This window comes from Siphateles boraxobius, unplaced genomic scaffold, assembly GCF_051911475.1.
Source record: "Siphateles boraxobius isolate OS27281-9 unplaced genomic scaffold, OSU_SipBor_1 19, whole genome shotgun sequence".
Classification (NCBI taxonomy): domain Eukaryota; kingdom Metazoa; phylum Chordata; class Actinopteri; order Cypriniformes; family Leuciscidae; genus Siphateles; species Siphateles boraxobius.
The window spans coordinates 30513552-30535000 of NW_027508799.1; the positions used below are offsets into that span (position 1 = coordinate 30513552).

The 21449-nt window shown below is 39.6% G+C and overlaps 1 protein-coding gene across 2 annotated transcripts in view; it reads right to left on the reverse strand.

The window, feature by feature from the left end:
* Window positions 1-21449, reverse strand: part of wnt5b (wingless-type MMTV integration site family, member 5b) — a 74966-nt gene that overhangs the window by 3626 nt on the left and 49891 nt on the right. The window contains exons 2-4 of one of the 2 annotated variants that reach the window (XM_077234973.1): window positions 7495-7625; window positions 6688-6935; window positions 3957-4249 (exon numbers count right to left, since the gene is read on the reverse strand). In XM_077234973.1, the coding sequence (XP_077091088.1) occupies window positions 3957-4249; window positions 6688-6935; window positions 7495-7586 (633 nt within the window). In that variant the 5' untranslated portion in view covers window positions 7587-7625. Of the gene's footprint in view, window positions 1-3956; window positions 4250-6687; window positions 6936-7494; window positions 7638-21449 lie in introns of those variants that run through there. The other variant, XM_077234972.1, reaches the window with a different exon arrangement.

A 21449-nucleotide genomic window follows, 5' to 3' on the forward strand; every position in this document is an offset into this window, starting at 1 on the left:
CACACTTTCCCACACAGCAGCGGCCCACATCACGCAAGCCATTCTCGGCTATTTACTATCTTGCGTGTCAAGCTGCAGTTCCGCTACCTCATCTAAATGATCTCACACAAAAGGGTTTTTGAGCATTTCTATGCAACATGTGCGCCCAACTGAAACTGTGTTCACATAAAGGCTGCCATTTCTCTCTTTTATTCGTCCTCACTTTCATCTATATCCTTTCGCACCCCTCCTTTTCACTCTCTGTCTCTCTTTTTTCTCTTTTTGGCCCAAGTGACCAAGGTGTGATGGATAGACAGGCTCATCGGTGCGTGGAAAGGACACGCATGCGGTGCTGTGCACAATGGAGCGCGCTCAGACGGGTCAGGGTCACTGCTGGGCGGGGTCGGGGCGGAGCAAGGAGACGGCAAACAACCATCCCTGGAGGTGTAGAGATAAGAGACGCAGGACGCGAAAAATAATCTGAAGTAAACAAATACAAATCTCTCTGAGCTATGCTAAGAAAATGTAGCAGTTTCCAAGACCACAACAATGTATCTGTAGTAATGAGACTTTTTTAAAACATCAGTATATATGTGTGTATTCTTATTTAATTTTTTTACATGAGGTTTAATCAGCTATCAGCTAATTAGCTATTTCTGGCAAAACCTTAGTTTGAGGCATTCTCAGTAGTAGCAAATGATTCATTAAGCATTTATCATATATATATATATATATATATATACACACACCCACACAAACATTTATAAATTACACGTAAATCTGTCTATATTTTAAGAAAAATGTAAAAAATACTTTTTTTTTCTTTATTATTACTGTTTTACATTTTAGAATAATAGTAAAGTATAATTCACACACACACACACACACACACACACACACACACACAGACACACAAACAAAACTATTAAAATATTAGTGAAAACTATTTTTATTTTCTTTTTCTATTTACTTTCTTATTTTCTTTTCTATTTTAATGTAACTTTTGAATGTTTATTCATTCATTTTTATTTTTATAGTCTTTAGTTCATAGTAATTTATCCAAATGTTATTATGGTGCATGGATAGTACATAGTTGGTGTTTGCTGTTGCTAGTTGATTATTTTACTTTTTATCTGATTTCATTTTCCTAGATAACAGCTTTTGAAAACAGTCTTGAAGGAATTCCCATTTATGCTGGACTCTTGTTAGCAGCTTCTCCTTCACTATACTGTCCAACTCATGTTTTGTGAAGTTTTGTAAAGGGAATTCCATGTCTATTTGTCAACGAAGCTCATTTTAGGCGCTTTATAATATGTCTTCAGATCAAAAGTTTAATAAGATCATAAGAAACATGATTCAGTCACTTTAGACTGGTAGAGTAGATAAATCGAGAAAAGTATATGATACGTCCTCATTTATATAGCTAAGTAAATATGCGTGTCTGTGAATACAAAAGCATTCAAACATTAGTAATGCAGATAAATTGAGTGAGACAGAAAGCCTTAGCAATGTATTAAAATACGTTACGCCTACGTGTGTGTGTGTGTGTGAGTGAGTAATAAAGTGCTTTAGATTAAGGTGTGTGTGTGTTTGTCTCCGCTGCAGTTGATTTCTAATGAAAGACACACAGAAGCAGGTGATCTTTATAGAGGGTGGAGGCCTCCTCTCTCTGTACAGTCTGGGTCACGAGCCTTTGTGACCCACAGCACCGGAACCACACGCACCGTCTTTCACTAAACCGGTCTTATCCCCCCGACTCCACACCGGGGGGCATTCGATACGCTTCTGTCAGCTCCACAAAAGCCCACCAAGACCAAGCCTTTCCAAGCAAGACAAATCTCCAGCAAACGCCGGCGGTCACACCACACCTTCAAATCCACCTCCGCCAAAAAAGCAGGTGCCAATAACTCAAAAATTAACAAAAAGGACCAAGTTGAGGGTGGTCGAGTTGCTCGGCGTCACCGAAAGATATAATCTCCCCAGCATGCACGAACAGAACATGTCCAGACCTTGACCTCCTCACCTCAGGGAACCTCCAGGAGAAGAGCCAGGGATCTCAGATGTGCCATAACTCCAGAAAAGAGGCCCTCTCTTCTGTAAACACCTTAAATACACTCATCTTCCCTAAGACAAACATATGTGGTGGAGCTCTGCTCACGGCAAGCACCCACATCGGCAGGCAAATGGACTTTTTATGGGGCCGCTTCGTTTTAAAAGCACTCAAATAACTAAGTGGAAAGAGGATGGGATCGGGGTGTGGTATGACAAAGCGTGGGACTCGCAAGGGGACGGAGGAACGCATTCCAGTTTGATGGTGTGTTTTGCCAGGATGTGGTGACATTCTGCAGTGCGTTCTCCGAGAGGGCGGCCCGCTTTGGTTTTATGCCCACCTGAACGTGGCAGGGGGGCCACAGTTTGCCGGAGCCAGACGCACACACTCGCATAGTTGGACACGTTCCAATAATCATTCCACCATATAGCTATTCTATAAAACAGCAAGAAGCCATTCAACAAGAAAATGTGCAGTGTCAGAGCGTTCCTGACTAAACAAATTTGCCACACATCACCTTATAAAAAAAACACAAAAACTATTTGTTCTGGCATCGACTACTCCATTAAATGAATAAAAGGGAGAATAGATTGGATGGGAATCTGAGCTACATGCTGAATGGGACACTAGAGTAAGAGCAAATGAGTAACATGGGACGCTTTAGTAGTCCCATCATCCCCGGTGGTGCTTTGACCTCCTGACCCCCAGCAGGCTCAATGGGTGCTGGCCTAGCACAGGCGCCATTTGGTCACGTTCATTAAATTAGCTCTCTCCCTAGTCTGTATTCTAAAATAGATGGCGTACAGACCACTGTTATTTTTATACAACGCTAAAGTCTTACTGACCAATTAATCATCTAACAAGTCAGGTAAATGGCATGCTCTAACTACAGGAACTCTCTCACAAAAGTTGTGTCTTTAAATTCATCCAATTAAAACTGAATGTCTTTGCATTCTTTTTTATGCTTTTCTGAATGTCCTGCCTCAAGGATAAAGTTTTTACAAGCCATTTCAAGATAGTCCAGCAAATAAAAACGTGCATTCAGACCCCTGCATTTGTTTCCATTCAGTCTAGCTGATTTTGTCTCATGTAAACAAACACCCCCCTGTAACACGTCCAATCAGTGTCAGGTGAATCCAACCCAGCCTAAATTAGCGGGTCACATTGGGGAAATGTATGAAGCACAACTTAACAACTTTCAAAACAAGAAGTTGTCTGTTGGTCAATCTGCCGCTCTCTCGCAAAATTCCCAATTGCATGGATTCCTATTTAACTGACTGGATTTCGTCACCAAAAACTTGCGAGACAATTGTTATTCCTAACTATACAGCGCTTCCTTAAGATGAAATAACTGACATTGTCTAGTAAATTTTGAAAATATGTTATTGCACATCCCTAAAAGTTATATATAATTACTGTAGACCACACACAAACCCCCCCCCCCCCCCCCCCCCTTAAATTTTTACCTTTGAGGACATCTCCAAAGATTTAGTCTTTGTCAGATTTAGCTAACTTCTAAAGACAATTGTGTTCCCAAAGTTTAGCTAAGTACACACATTCACTTAACAACAGAGGGAGGATGAAGTAACCGTGTTTGTTATTGTGTTTGTGGTGATCTGCAGGAGACATAAGGGCTGGCTTTGGTTTATTCACGCACAAACATATTTAAAGCCGTGTTTATCCGTTCAAGTGTACATCAGGCCTCTTATTTCTCAATATCACAATAGAGGTTGCAACAGCCGTGATTCATTCGCAACGCATTAAAGAAACACACCTTAACCAAACCAATGCACTGTAGACTCTTGCACAAAATTAACTTAGGTGGATCATGGAGGATTAAACGCCCACAGTACGGAACATTTACTACTATCCGATCATTTCCATCTATCAATAAGTCAATCATCACTGTTTGTGTTAATTTCCTCACCATTCTCCCAGCTTCATTGTTCTGTAGATTCATAAGCGTGCGTGCATTCTCGACAGATCCGCGAGGGTAGTTCTTCTCGCGCTCACGGGCATCCACAAACTCCCGGGCGAAACGGTAGCCGTAGTTGACGTTGTCCCCGCATCCGCCCCATAGCCAGTCTCTCGGGAGGTCTCTGGGACGAGCCGCTCGGCTGCAGCCACAGGTGGAGAGCTCACCCTCACGGCACGCTCGACTCACAGCGTTCACGACACCCGCTGCACTGATGGCGTAAGTAAAAGCTGTTTCTCTGCTGCCTGCAGAAGACAAGCACAGAAAAACACATAATTAGGACATGGACGACATTCCATTGGCTGCAAATCACTTTGTTAAATCATCCACAACTCTTCGGTACTATTTTTCTTGATTATTCACTTAGGAAGTAAGGCAGAGAGTAAAACAACTCATTTCCAGAACCCCACAGATGGTAACAATCTTTTTGGTAAGCCCTGCAGTGAAAGATAAGATTATCAGAAACGTGTGCATGTACATAGACAGCACTGATTCATTGTTCCATTGTTATATATATATGAAATTTAAAGTATATTAAGAAATATATTATCAATGAAAGTATATTAAAACACAAGCAAAAAGAGGACTGACAGATTTTCCAGTTTTGGTACAATTCACATTTGGCATATGATAACCCTCAAAGCTTTCCTGCCAAAGAGGCGCTAGGTTTATAAAAATTTGTGCTCTTTTTCGCATCTGTTGTGCATGTGTTACCTGATTTTTTCACCCATCTAATAAGCCATCTGGAATGCAGATTTCACATACCTCAACAGCACAGGCAATACAGTTAATAGCCTTTAACATTTAAAAGCTGTTTAAACATGTTAAAAAGTGCTAGTACACCCATATTTAGAGATAAGCAGTTTGTATCAATGCTCAGCGACACCATAATTACAAGAGGAAATTTGTCACACAAAACGTTTTTAAACTGCAGGCCCTGAAAATTCCTTTTTAATGATCTGGGCTTCCTCAATGCCTTAATGAAAGTCGACTTGCCCCTGACTACACGGACCACAAGTAACCGTTCTATGCGTTATAAAAAAATATATAAATAAATGTAGCCCAGGAGCATATAGTTTATATTGTTAGGGATTAAGGTACTTTTACAATAAATTATTCTACCATAATTTACTTGCTTTTGTGTGGGGTTTAGAGTACCAAATCCGATTTTAGTACATGTATAAATTAATACATTTTAGGGCTAAACTTTAGGGGGCTGATTTTTTTTTTCTCACAGTGAAACAGGCAGACTAGAGTAGATAGATAGATAGATAGATAGATAGATAGATAGATAGATAGATAGATAGATAGATAGATAGATATATAGATAGGTAGATTTGCAATATATACAAAGACAGAGAAAATAATTGAAATATTTTAAAATAATGAAAAAATTCGGTGCCGGTTTCACGGCATCAAACTCACAAAGCGTCGCGTGTAAACGGGTGTGAACCTGCATTCCAGCGATGCGCCTATTGAATTTGGAGGGCCACTTTTATTGGCCTTTGGTGCCCGGACTTCAAATAGAGTCCCGGATATCCCGACTCTGTGTCATCGTGTCATTGCATTTCAAAAGAGACTCTGGACAATGGCCTGACTAACACCTCAATATAAACCTCGCGATTGACTGCAAATAAGTCCCGTGCTATTTGGGGGGCATGAGAGGGGGGCATGTCGCGTCTTACACCTTGTTTCACTGATGAGCGGAACTAACACTCAATTGAGGCAACGAGCGCTGTCTTCTGTGAGAGAACGACACGCATACGAGCATGCATTCAAGACAAGTACACACTATAGGCCTACTAGAAGAAAGATTGACCATATCTAGAGCAACTTACTTCATTTAAATATGCTGTATAACAGATCTCTACACATCTAAACATGCATGCATAAAATAATATAGAGCACCCATTGCAAAAAAAAAAAAAAAAAATCAACAAAGTTATATGAAAATAAATCAACAAAGTGATGTCAAGAGACTAACGCGTATAGCCTAAAAATATCACGAGGAGCGTTTCGAGTCATGCTGAGAGCTATCCTCCATTAGTGGGTTACATTTAAGCTATGTATAACAAATATTCAAAACTATATATATATATATATATATATATATATATATATATATATATATATATATATATATATATATTGCCTAGCCTATATATTATAAATGTGGTTGATAACATATTGCATTGCATATTTCTATATAAATGTTTAATTTAAAATAACAATATCAATCAAGTGATTGAAAATGAGTCTATATCTTATAACCACTTATATTTTTACATGTATTGTGATAATAATTTAGCCTATATGACTTTAAAAACATGAAAAATCAACCCTTTAAATAATATACCAAATGTACATTTATTTTCACGTTTAATGTATTCTTTTTATCATCATTCAGAGGGGCAAACTGGAATGAAATAACTGGATGTGATGTCATGTGATATTTACATCAGCCACTTAAAAATCAAGACATCTGAACTTTTATTTATAGCTGACAACTCTAAGCAAAATACATTAACTTCCTTGAAGACAATCTTAACTCAAGAGTACATGGTGGGCTGCTGGGCTCAGATGATATCAGAGGGATTTTCAAAGCTGCATGCTTTATTATTGTGCATTTGATCAATTTGTTTTAAATTGCATGTAGACTTTAAGCATCATCACAGTGACTCACCTATCTGCATGACGCGACCGAACACTGAAGTGTTGTCCACCGTGCTACAGTTCCATCGCCTTTGCCTGAACTGATACTGACACTCCTTGATGCCCGTCTTCGCCCCCTCTCCAATATAAACCATATGGTCCTGATAGAGCTGGCAGAGCTTCTTCTGACCCTGAGACAGGCCTGTCAGCTGGCTGCACAGAGGCTGTGCTCCAATGATGTACATCTCCGGTCTCTGAATGGGGTTCATGGCTAATGACCTGAGAAAGTAAGACCAATGCACTGACCATCAAATATGCACAACTAACCTGCAGCATACATGACACAAAATAGTGTAAAATTTCATTAGGACATACTATACTGGAATCTGGACTGCGTGTGTTTTTTTGTGTGTTTTTTGGAGAATGCAAGGAGAGATAGCAGAAAGTTTTGTTCTTGTGGATATGCCAATAGACCTTTTTTTTACCATGACAAACTGTAAACCTGTGATTAATTTAAATAATTATGAACCAATTTAATTTCAAGCAAATTCGTTTTTTGTGATAGTGAGTTTAGGATTGCACAGCATAAATGGTGTCTGGGGAACTTATTATCAAGTTGAAAACTGTTAGAAAAACCTGTTGTCCTCAGGACATGAATGCCCTTATTTACAAACAGTTTGACCATTTGTTGCCCAAGGTAAATATTGTGACAAAGCCTCCACATTTGTTCTCAGTGAATATTTTCTTATGCATTGTTTCATCCTTCACACACAACTGGTATTCTTTAGAAATATACACTTGCAACTTAGAATAGTTTGCAATTACAATCTGATCTTACCACCATGAGTTGGCGACCACCAGCAGCTGTGAGTTGCAGACGATGAGGGTCACTGCCAGAAGTAGGTGTCCTGGGTTCATTCTCACATCCATCCTTCCTCGGCCAAGAAATGGAAATGCGAAGAGTCTCCTCTGGGGAAACATTTAGGAAATTATAGTAATCCACTTGGAGGAGCTGCTTCCTTTAGTAACTTGACTAAAAAATAAAGTCTCTTGAAGTGCAGTGCCTCTGAATCCCCTCAATCTCGCCCCAGCTCAGTTTTAAACACCAGCTGTGCGTAAAACACCTAGATGACCTGAGGCACTAACGGAGTCTGACATCTGTTGAGAATGTTCTTTTCAAACTCCGCTTCATAAAACGCAACGAAAGTGGATGTCGGTGTGTAATGGATATAAGCAACATTGATGGAAGTTAAAACGAAAGAAGAAAAGAAACAAGTGCATCTACGTGGTGGTGATAGTCCAAACTCTCTCCCCCCTATGTCTCTGCCGGTTTTGTCGATATGAACTAACACCTCTGCGCTCCGATGGCACAACTGAACCCTCCCTCCTTCTGTCGCACTTCTCCGCACCCCCTTCGTTTTGACGCGGATACAATGGAGAGGAGGAGGAGCGCGAGGGGAGCCGCTGCGCGGTGAGGAATTTGGGGAGGCCAAACAACACAAGAGGGCAGCAGATGAGAATCCGATTCACAAGAAGAGCTTTAATTCTTCGGCGCGTAAGAGCGCGTTTTAGACTCATGGTAAATTAAGCCACAATGCGTTTATTGGGAGATATACTTCAAATGCTTGCGCACCTCAAGCCATTTATATGAAAATCTGTTTCGGACAAAAGTCATAATGGCAAAAGTTAACACACACTCACAGAGATAGAGAGAGAGCGAGAGATAGATAAAAGAGTTAACGGCTTGGAAAATATCATTCTTCCATCAAAGTTCATATGCGTGTAAACTCTATTCTTTTTAGCTCTATAGTTTACCGCAATAAATCCGAACAAGGGGGAAACAAAAAAATCCCAGTTTGACATGGGGAATAAAAGCCACGCATGTGATCTTTGGCAGTTCAACTCCTGATACCCTCTAAATCACTTCGCACATAAAAGACGCAGTTGCATTAAACGCACTTGGGCATGAGATATCCACTCACACTTGAAAGCAAACAAAACTAAACCGTGCTATAATGCGGTGAAATTTTTATCAGCACACCCGTTTTAGATGAATTTACAGCTGATAACCAACATTGCAGACATAAACAGCCACATTGCACCCTATCCTTCAGAAGTGCGGTGAGTAAGGAATGCAAATACAATGAGTGTTTTACAGCTCCAGACTCTTGGAGAGGTTTGGGAGTTATATAGAGAGCCCTGTGCAATTCCAGCATCACCCCCACACCTCTCTTTTGAGTGCCGTCCTACAGACATGTCAGAATTGGTGTGAGAGACGCCACTCAATTTCCGAGCAGTCTGTGCATGATAAAGCGCCTCTCCGGACCCTTTCATCTCCTCTAATCCACACGCCCTGCTATCACCTTTACGCCTCCCATCGCAGACCTGGGCTCGTCTCCATGCCCCTCCCTCCCTCACTTACGCACAGAGATCAATAAACCCTATTTATTTTACTTTACGTTATGATCGGTGTGTTACTTATAATTACGGTTTTTGTAAATGCAATGTCAAAATCAGCATGCATAATAATGTCATTGGACTTATTTGGCAATACAGTAGACATAGGGTTTTTTTGGACACTGGTTGAAAGGGGAAATTGTACACACACACACACACACACACACACACACACACACACACACACACACACACACACACACACACACACACACACACACACATCCCGTGTGTGCATGTGTGTACAATTTCCCCCTCAACCAGTGTCACAAAAAATATCCTAGGCCTACTGTATTGCCAAATAAGTCCAATGACATTATTATGCATGCTAATTTTGACATTGCATTTACAGTAATAAGCAACACATCGACCATAATGCACATAAACCTATGAATGATGTGGTTAGTGGTTCATTTGAGTTCACATTTATTAGTAGTCAGGAGCTCCACCTGGTGTACTCATTACGTTATTACAACACAATTAGAGTCTAAAATAAAATAGAACTAAATAAAATGCAAGTCTTATTACACAGAACAAACTAAATGTATAATAAAAAATTTCTTATGAAACTAATGTAAAATGTATTTTACATATGTAAGCTACCACACTTATTGTCAATAAAAAAATTATTTAAGAAATAAGACTAAACGCAATTATCAATATAAAGTAGAATAAATGCATCACTGAAGTCGTTTTGAATAGTCATCTACTTAATGCATAAACGTACATAATAATGATTACAGAACAACAACAACAACTATTATTATTATTTAATTAATGAATAAGAATAATACACTCATGAAGACATTTCTAAATTCTGTCACCCTCCCCAATAACTTGACTAAAATTTCTGTTAGTTCATTTCTATTGCATATATTCACAATTGAATGTCCTGACAGTGTTACTGCATCTTATCACACGGTGGCGCACTTTAGCAAGAAATGAATAGAGACAGCAAAACTAGCATTTGCATTTTCTCACGAGGAATATGCAATCGCAGCGCAACCCAGCGCAATGCTAGTGTAATACACGACTGATGCCTCATGCGTATCAGTATGCATTAAGCTCTTTGTATGTGCTATAAAAAAAACAAGCATACAAGAAAAAGATTCCAATATTTATTTGAGTTGTCAAAGCTCGTGTATAAATTCTTGCCTGTAATTTTAATCCTGTCCTGCGAGGTATTTTGAGGTAAGAGACATTTTGACCTGACAGATGCTCTCCATGAGATAACATCTGACTGTGAGCAATAAAACAGTAGGGATAAAGTCTTAGGGATAAGTGTGCTCACATATATCAAATATGCATTGCTTAAACATGATTTATTCTGCCTGAAATTGGTTCTAATAATACACAATCCAACGTGACCTTAAATGGACACATTCTCTCTCTGTCGGGCTATTCTATGCCATCTGTGCCGCTGCCAGCTATCGTTGGTAAATGATGACATCACTGGCACGCATGAATAGAATCTGAGCATCCTGCTCGGTTTCAGTATCTGGAGTCTGTCTTCATATGGGCTTTGCAGATTTGTACAGACTTATATTACCAGAGCGGTTGCTAGTGCTGGCAGATCTGTTAAAGAATGATAATTCTGTCATTATTTACTCGCCCTTATGTCATTCCAAACCCGCATTATTTCCTTGCATGCATGGAACACAAAACAAGATGTCTAGCAGAATTTTGATGCTTCTCTTGACTCAATCTCCAACAATGACAAAATGGCCAGCATAAAAGTAGTTTATATGGGGTAATAGGGGGGTAATAGGCCTAATGGAACAACAGCTTTAAAAAGGGATTTCAGTATTATTTACAACAGGAACTGCATTTTCGTGGGTTTAAATAAAATATTTTCTTTAATTAATAAAAAATAAAAACAAAATAAAAACAACTCCTTTACTGTTTTTTCTTTTTCTTTTTCAAAAGTCAACAAATTTGCGACAGATGAATGTAACATTTTGGACATGCCAAACAGGTAAGTCTCTGAGTAACTTGTAAAAGCAAACATCTCCAGCATGTTTTATAATTACCCAAAAATCAAACATAGTTCACCCCTCGTGCACGTTATAGCGTCTGTCAAAAACTTAGGCTGGCTGTCGGTTGGGTTATTAGAACCAAAAACATGGACATAACACACTGATGGACATCAATCACTTCACTGAATACTTGCCAGCTATGAAATAAATAATTATTACCTTACAATCCATCTGTTTACAAATTCACATCATTTGAATATCACAACATCAATGTCTGTCAAAAAATAACTTTCACACATGGTAGTATATACGAGAAGAGGTCCAGCGAGTCACATATTTCCTGGGAAACCCAGACTACCGGATGATTTGAGTATGTCATCACTTTCCGAGAAGGAGAAAATGACGGCCTGAGCGGCTTCATCATGCTGTCTGTCAGAGACCATAACGTACATAATACACAACACACGTGAGTATAAAATTGTTCTTCACTCTCTGAAACTGAATCGGAATGATCAGGGAAACTGAGTGAAATACTTCACACTGCATGCTAGAGAGAATAAACGCCACGCCAAGTTAGTGAACATCAGTAAAAGTGTTGTATGTTATATTTTGACAGACATTTTTTATGCACAAACAACACATTCTGATTCTGACATGAGTGATCTTGAGATGAGTCCCTGTAATCGTTGCTGATGTAAGATTTGGGAACTTAACAGGTGATTTTTATAAAATGCAGTTTGATCACTATCTTCTCAGTTGTTTAAAAGATGATCAAAGTTTGATAAAATGTTACATTTTTCAATAAAAGATGATAAATATTTACTTGATTCGTTACATTTGACCCATTACTTGTGTACTATTTTCATATGCGAAGACCAAATTACAAGCCAACATAGACTAAATATCCATAGTCAAACAGAACAAATGAGCCTTGAGAGCTCATTTTGATTTTGTTCCTCGCACAAAGCAATCGTATGATAGCATCTGCTACTGTTAAAGTGTCTTTTTAGTCATTTTTGGTGCGTGACAGCACTTTGTCACCATTCACTTTTATTGAAAGAGCAGCGTAAACATTCTGCCTAACATCTCCTTCTGTGTTCCAGAGAAAAAATTAAACCATGTGGGGTTTGAACGACATGAGAGTGAGTAAATGCTGACAGAAATGTTCATTTTTGGGGTAAACAATCGCTTTAAGGTTTGGATCTGGTTTTGAGTGTTTATGTAAACAGCTTCCACATCTCATCGTCTGACACAGAACAGGAAAGAAACAGAGGTGAGAGAAGACAAGAAAAACACTGGAGCCGAGCAGACGGTGTGTGTGAATGTGCTAGCGAGCGAAGATGAAGACAACCTGGCTAAAGCTCAGGAGAGCTCTTGAACTCTGTGATGATCCTCCAGTTACACAACGGTGCACAAAGATCTCCGGCGCCAGCGAGAGAGAGAGAGAGAAAGAGAGAGAGAGAGAGAGAAACACAGAGAGAGAGAGAGAGAGAGAGAGAGAGAGAGAGAGACAGAACCACTGAAAGAGAAAAGATGCCACCCATACCAAAGATCCCCAGTACATGAAAACAGCCACTAATCAAAACAATCTGCCCAAGGCCTTGGATTCTGCATGCAGAGAAAAACAAATGCATGAAATAAAAAGCAAAAGCTCTTAATCAGACAGCATCAAAGAGTCATATGTGAAGCAGCTTTCTGGCTGTGAATTCACAGCACTTATAATAACCAAAGTGTTCACAAGTCTGTAAAACTCTTCGCTTCCCCGTTGAGTCACACGTACTGTAAATGCCCCCCTCTTTCCACTCACAGAACGCCATGTGGTTCAGGGTATGGTGGAAATGAAGGGGAGGGGCTCTACTCGTGCTGGGGGCGGGGTTAACTGGTCCAGCTGTGTTTCCCAGGGTGCTTTGCGGCAGCCGCTGGGAGATCAATGGTGAGGCAAGCCTGACAGATCTGTATGCTGAGGTGTCTGAGGGAGCAGCCTGCTGTATATCATTAAAACTGCAGCGTCTCTCCATAACGCTGCTGTGACTAACCCAGATAGCAGGCAGACTCCCAAATCAAAGACATGTGGGCTGCACACACACAAACATACACACACACACACACACACACACACATACAATGCCTCTCACCGCTCATGCTCTCTTTTACTGTCAACTCCGTCACTCCCACCCCATGTTTCTTTCTTTCACTCCGAGACATTTTCCTGACGTTCCTACTGTGCGCTCTTGAAATTCCATCATTTTTCCTCTTCTTTTTCCTTTAGCCTGGTTCACAATCTTTCTGTCTCCTTTCTGCCCTTCACCTCTTGCCTTGCACTTCCTTTACTCAGCGTATAGTCTCTCCCATGGCTTGTTTTGTTTCTTTTCTGCCATTTTGCATTTATTTCCTTATCCTACACCTGCTTCTCAGATGTTTCATGCCTCGTCTCTCCTTCCGTCGTGCTCCTTCTTCTTCCCCTATTCATTCACCCATACCCTGCCGTTCCCTCGTTTCTTTATTTTCCTGTAACTCTGCTTAGGACTCAATTATAGCTGTTTTGAACAAGAATAAAACATACAAATTAAAAACAAATAAATAAATGATATTATATGTATATGTATAATATATGTATAGGAACTAAACTTACATCTATAGCAAAGAGCAAATGTATATTTTTCTCAGAGATGCAGATGCTTTTATTTTTTATAATGATGATGATGATTATTACATTTCTACAAACTTTTCCCAGGACCACAGAAAACAACTGTATTATATGATGTTTTATATAGGCTATCACCGCAATTCATAATTCAACACTTTTCCCTCCAGATTATTAATTTTTAGCATACATATTGTCAGATTAGAACAACATTGTTTTTACTGGTAATCATTTTATCAGATTTTCAATAGCTATGACACTTGGTGATATAAGAATAAGGCACTGAACTTTGTTATCACATTATATATATTTTTATGTATATTTTATAGATTTTTAAATGTCTGTGTTTATAGTGTTTATATTTTATACTCTTTTAAAAATTAAATTTTTTGAAAAAAATATTTTAATTTTATTCCGATTTTTAAAATCTCCATAACTTTATTTTTTCTAAAAATAATCTGCCTCTTCCTTTTTGGGTTATTTAAGCTGCTTCAGATGCAGCTTCTGTGCCGCCTTTGCTGGGTAAAGATGGGATTGTACTCTCTTTTTCATTTCCCTCTTTATAGCAGGAAGAAGATGACTCATGCACATTGCTCTCATTCTGAAAGTGAACGCATGTCTCTCTCTCTCCTCCGAGCCCATATGGCTTTCTGCACTGACAGCTCAGGAAACCAGACACAGGCCAAACTGGCCACACATCAGTCACTCTCTCTCTTCTATGACGCACACGCTCTTTCTTTCCTCCTTCCTCTCCGTCAATTTGTTCCCAGTAAGAAGTCTGATAGGACTTGGTGTAGTGTGGAGAACCAGCAGGGATCCTGCTATAAAAGCGCAGGGGCTGTTAGAGCTACTTTATTCCCTAATAAATAGATGGACGCAGCAGTCAGGGGCCTGTACGTAGCTGAGGAGGAGGCCATGTGTCTGCCAGGTTCTCGACGTGATGGTGGGGGCTGGAGAGGACGCCCTCACTGGGACGGGACGGGTCTGGGGTCAGTCCCTCCAGGGCGGTGGGGGACAAAGCACGTGTTATAGATTTAAAGGGTGATGGCACTGGAAGAGTTTGGGTGCTGTTCTTGTTCTTCCAAAAGCAAACTGAAATGACCATCAAATGCATGTACATGCACATCAAAACACTGGTAACTATCAGAACAATTCATTATAAAAATGGACAATGCAAAAGCACCATGTTTACATGATATTTTGAAATTATCTGCCTTTTCTGAGGTACTGACATCAAAATACAAACATTTTCTAATAACTATCAGCATTGATCACTATCAAAAATCAGCTTTTCAAAAAAGAGTTTACTAGAAAATCAATCACAAAACTGACAACGCAAGATTTGTCTCAGTATCTGCATCCAAACTATCATAGAGCCACAACAAATATAATTAATTTATGATTTATTGCCTTACAATGAATAAGCTAAAAGCTTTTACATGCAAAATATAATGGACAAAAATTGAACTGCGATCAAGTTCAGCTTACACCGTTTATGACCTTTCCCTCATGAAAGCACACAGATTTAGGTATGTACATGACCTTACATGCTGTCAGCTTATTAAGCATAATCGGTGCAACATCATGCATGTCAGTGCGCTCATTGTGTGCCGTAACTATCAAAAATCAGCTCATTAAAAACCCACGTTTTACAGGAGTACATGCAAAGCAATACAACGAGACCACAAGAAAACCATGTTTAAAATAACATGATTTAAGACACGACTTTGTGTGTATTATTATGGACAATCGATACAATTACTCATTGCAAGCACTTCTTGATCAAGACAGCAAGATTACACTGGAAGTTTTAGTATTTTCAGTATTATATCATAAATAGGTCTCCATAAAAGCCATGTTAAACCTCATATCTATTGTAAGATTGCTTGTGAGAGATATGTGACCAGGACGTGGTTACCAGTGTCTGAAAGCACAATCCTGCTCACTAACTACAACACTCACTTCACCCTCTACAAAAGAGTCCCAATTAGAGTTTTGTCAGATGCATTGGGCAAAAAGGCATTGATTAAATACTAAAAAGCATGCCAACTAAAAGGCTGGATCCTGTTTTTTTGGGGTCAAACAAGTCAATGGATGCACTTTGCTTATTTGACCTTGAATTAAATGGTCTCGAGTCTGAGTAGGTCAGTTTCATATATGATGCTGCTTTTATGTCCATTTCTCTCACTCTTATCTCACTATAGTATGGGGGGCTCATTCTCTCCCCAGGCAGCTTGGAGGACGCCGCCAGCCTGGGCACCGTGCCAAATTCAGTCCTGGCACTCTGACAGGCCGCTGGCTGCCCATCAGTCCTCCTGCGCTGCCCTGGAGAGCCCCTACCACCCCCTCTTCCCCTCCCTCTCCCCAGCCCCCGTTCACCATCCTGGGACAACACAACATGACCCTCAGAAACAAAACCACAGGAAAAGGTTTTATCGCACATCAAAGATGGCAGCTTCACTATACAGACAATTAGTTATCAAAAAGCAAAGGTGAATCAAAATGCGCTTCTGTGTGAACAGAGCCATTGCGTGGAAGTACAGAAATGCACTGCAGCACTGCTCATATGTGAGAGCACACAAGGAGAGGAAAGAGGACAAGTCCTCAAACGTGACCACACATACAAACACTTTGGCTTGAAGCAGGCAGCTGGAGGGTGGAGAGGTCGGAGTCTCCACAGTCTCGGCCTGATTAAAACTCCCAGCACTGCCTCTCACTCCCCCTGGATTGATTAACCTGACCTGTATCGGATCAACCCCTCGGGACGCGAGCGCAGCCTACTTTCCTGAAGTGGATGGGAGGAACAGGAACGGGTTGGGAGGGGGCAAGAGAGGTGGAAAGGAGAGAGAGACAGAACGGGAGAGGGGCAAAAAGGGATTGTAGAGCAAGAGAAAGAGAGCAAACCAGACCGGACTTGCACATCAGCGGTGCTTTCAAATTTTGCGTTTCCGGCCCTTTATGTTTAAAACTTCTCTTTGCTCTCTCAAACACACACCTTCTTGTAATGTTTAATTCAAATGCAAACAATGCATTTCTGCAGAAATGTATCAATTATTTAGGTTTTCATTATTGTTATTATGAGGGCAGCACAGCTGCTCAGTGCGCTGTCAGCAGACGGCTGGCTCTGAGACAAACAGCTCGACTTTCTTTTACACAATCAACACTCTCTAAAAGAGATACTCTCTGACAGCTATGGCGAGATGAACCAAAAATAAACGGGCACACACACACATACAAACCCACAGTATTCAGACTAATAGTGAAATACAAATCCTAATAATTTTTCACTGTGAAATTCTTATTTCAAAGGCGGAAACCAAAGAATGTTAAGTAGAATATTAAATAATAATCGTAGTAGGCTATATAGTAAATTTACTTCCTATTTGAAAAAAAAGCACCTTTATTTTGTAGGGCAAAAATATATTAGCTTTGCCTTCTGTTGAGGTGTAATTTTTCTAGGAAGATTTGCTTCAGGTTTATTCAGGTTAGTTGATGACATGGGAGCACCGTAATTTAAAAAATAATAATAATGTCTGGGATTCTCAATTGGATTAAGATCAGTTTGAGCCAATCACCAATTTCGTTCTTGAGCTTTTCCACTGCTAATATGGCTTACTGTTTAGAAATATTCCAGTCCTTTCGGAGATTAAACAGGCTCTTTTGCAATATTTCCCGGTATTCTTTCCCCTAAAATCCATTCTTCTATTTTAACAAGATGTCCAGTGTCTGCTGATGAAAAACAGCCCTACAGTGTGATGCTATCACCAGCACACTTCAAAGTAAATGTGATGTTTTATCCAGTGTGGGCAGTGTTAGATTTACACCATACGTATTACTTCAGATTTTAGCTGAAAAGTTTCATCTTGGTCTTATCTAACCAGACAAACTTTTCCTACATTGCAACTGGGTCACAATTATGTTGGTTTTTTTTTGGCAAACTCTACACTTGCTTTCACAAGGTTCTTTTTGAGCTCAACTCTTGTCAGATTTCCTTGTTTGTGCAGATATTTTGAGAAAGGATTAATTCTTGATAATTGAACCAACAGTAGGCTGCTGAGGCTGTGATATTGTTTTGTACCATTTGCTAATATGCATTTGCTTTACTTTAACTTATTTGGAACGCTTATTAGCCTTGATTTCCACAGCTGTCCTTCAGGGTCACAACCTGAATAATGATGCCTTAACTGTGGGGGTTTCATCTAGAAAAGATGAAAGTTTCTTTATTGATTGCAGGTAAAGGCCAAGTGCAAAGCAACTGTATACGTTTGCAACCAGCATGTTTTGATTTATTGTTTATGTAAACAGTTTCATCATAAAAGTTTCAGTGATTAAAAGAATAGCACAGAGCATGAAATTAAAATATATTGTTGTAAATTACACTGTAAAATATATTGCATGGAGTGCAAAATGGGCTTATGAAGGGCCTAAAACTTTTGCCACACCTGCCAATGGCCGATGACTTAAGATATAATTTACCGGCCATATTTTTTTTTTTACAGGCCATTAAAAAAATGTTATTGCAACAGGGAGGTATGTTGACACCAAAATTTTAGATACCAGTGAAAATTCACAATTCCCTATTCCAATTTCAATAGCTAAACCTACTAGCCTAACTATATTATTAAAGAAAAGTAAACAGTCAGTACTAAAATAAAAACAAATAATCAAATTATTATATAACAAAGATAACAAAGTGCTTTTCAGGTTTTTCAGGTATAGGCCCGACAGTAGTTTTCAGGTACAGAAAAAATAAAGTAAGCAAATGTAAAATAGCACTGCATAGTCTTCACTATACAAATTAAACATCCTTATTAAAGATACAAAAGTTATTCAGTCAAGAGCAGTGACTGATTTTTTTCTTTGTCCTATGTTATTTGATCAACAAAAACACATACAGCAGCAGGATATTAGGCTGCTGTCACTTTAAGAGTGAATGCAGGAATCTAATGGATATTTTACCGTCTTCTTGCGCTTGAATAAATTGTCATGGCTTAAACTTTCATGACGACGCAGAGCTAGGTCATCAACAGTCGTTCATGTTTGTTCACATTCATGTATTTTTTTAATTCTTAAAAATGTTACTGACCAACTGGCGAGGGACACCGTTTCATATACTCGCCAGCGACGATATTTACTCGCATTTGGTGAGTGTTCTTTTAGGCCCTGGGTTTATGTATGATCTGAAGATCAATAAAAAAACCTGGTTGGTTTATGGCCCTAAATATTTTCGCAAAGCAAATTTCACAGACTTCCCAAATGCTAGAAACGGTCTTTGTTGATAAAACATCCTCTTAACACACACAGCTCATGACCTCACCACTGAAACTTGCATTAACAGTAACCTCTCCTTGTGGGTGCGGGACCTTTGACATCTCTTAGCACTGGGTCTCAAAAGCTCCTGATGCTGAGGGCTTTACTATCTGGGTGGCTGATGTGTGTATTCTGCCCTTGAGTCACACAGTTGTTTGAAGAACACTTTTCAATGCGTTCCTAGTTCCTCCCTCTCTCCAGGCCCGGACACGCAGCAGACTAATTCAGTCATCTCTCTGTCTGTTTTGCTCTCTCGGTCTCTCTATTTTGTCTCCCGAAGGTCTTTGGTGAGCAATGTGACCATTGTGCAGGCAAACGGCCTGTTATTGTCGGTCATGCTATGAGAGAGAGGTTGAGTTTGAGAGAGAGTGTGTGTTTTGAACCCAGTGTTTTCTGCCCTGTCAGTGTCTCTCCTCTTCACCACATTAGCACGGGCTGTTCCCTATGACTGCTTTGATGGTGAGCGCCGCAGGGCTCCGATCTCTGTTTCAGGTTGTAATTACTCTCTGGAGGGGCCTCACCTGGCTGTGGGCTCCAGGCATTCAGAGGGAAGAGAGAGAGGAAGAAAAGGAAAGAAGTTGAAGACATGAAAATACAGAAGATGAGACAGAAAAGGTGGGGTAAGAGAGGTAAACGTTATAGAATACAGTGGGGCCTAAAGTCTGTGACGAGAGGAAAAAACAAAACAAATATTTAAATAAATTAAATAATTATAATAAAAAAAATTATGTATGCATGTGTATGTACACTGCCACTGCCAAAGTTAGGACACTACCAACAGTTTATTCAAAAGTTTGGAATAATTACATGTTTTAATGTTTATAAAAGAAAACGCTTATGCTCAGCATAATATATATATATATATATATATATATATATATACTGTACATATATACATACATACAACTTATAATAATAGATTATATATTTATAGATATATTTTTATTATATTCAATATACTACTTTTATGATTTCATGTTATTTTAGATTATTGTTAGATAGTTAATACATTGCACTATTTTTAGGTAACTGAAACTCATTTGTTATAACTTGTTAAAATTTCTGAATTAGAAAAGATTGCAGAAGCATTTACATTAGCAGTCTCAGACATTTTGACTGGAGTATATAAAACCGTTTTTAATACAGTTTCATGTCTATAAAAAATGCAAAACAATGACAAACAACTTGCCTTCTACATCGCACTACTTATTGCTGTATTTCTGTAGCACCAGATTCATCAAAGATTCACACTCTGAAAGACAAACCTTGCAGCAGAAAACAAACACCTCAGTCCATCAGACTGTCTATAAAGGAAAAGTGCATTTATATGACACATACAGAGCAATAAAATGAAATGTTATGGGAATATAAAGGTATTTGTTCATTTTATATCAGTATGGTATTAACATTACAATGCATTATGCAGGGAGAGTATTACATCATCTCCCGTTCTTTACACAGGGACCGAGAGCATCGGCTTCCTGGTGTTTCCCCTGTAGAACCCCAACGGGGGTGCAGCTCCTAGGGAGATTCGACCTGATTTGAATAGAGTAACGTAGCTTCCCCTGCCGTAGAAGAAACTGTTGTCTGATTTCATGAAAAGCCCATTCAGCTAGCTGGATGTATGTGAACGTTTGTGCAAGTTACAGCCGCCAAAATCTCTCCTCCAACTGCCACTGCTTGCAAAACAAAAAAGCAGATTGGAGTCATACACGATGCCGAGAAAGGGAGAGAGAGAAACTACAAAGTAGCCTAAAATCTATTCATGAGGTGTCAGCTTTCAACAGCATGTTGACACATGCCTACGTCTCCTAGGAAACGGTTGCCCCAAGCGCAGTTATCAGCACAGTTCTGTGGCATGCAATTATCCAATTATCTCCCTCCCCTGAATCAGCACATCAAATCACATGACAGATCTTTTTTTTTGTTTTTTTTTGCAAGGTCCTACGACACCTTCGCATTTGCATGTAGCACTTGTCCTTCCAGTTCTCACTGTCTCTCAGCGGCTTCATTTTCACTTTCCTTCAGCGGAATCTTTTGTTTCTTATTCCCTCCAAATGATCTCAACATGCTTATGTGCTTCCTTTTTACTCTGACTATTTTGCTTTCGCTTGGTTCAATTTAGCCTGAATGATCACAAACTGTTAAATTAATAGCGCCGTCGCTCTGTTGCAAGAGCATGTTTTTTAATTGTTGGCTTTCGCTTGCTTTCTAACTCAATCCCCTCCCTTTCCTTTCTCTCTCGTTCCCTCCTCCCGCACTCTCTCTCTCTCTCTCTGCTTATTTCCAGGAGCAGCTTGAGTCCTGCTTTTGGCTCCGCAGGCCTGCTTTGAGAGTCTCTGACTCACAGCAGTGCAGTTCTGGAGCGGCCCTCTTCTCTGGCGGTGAGGCCGGCTGGAGGAGCCA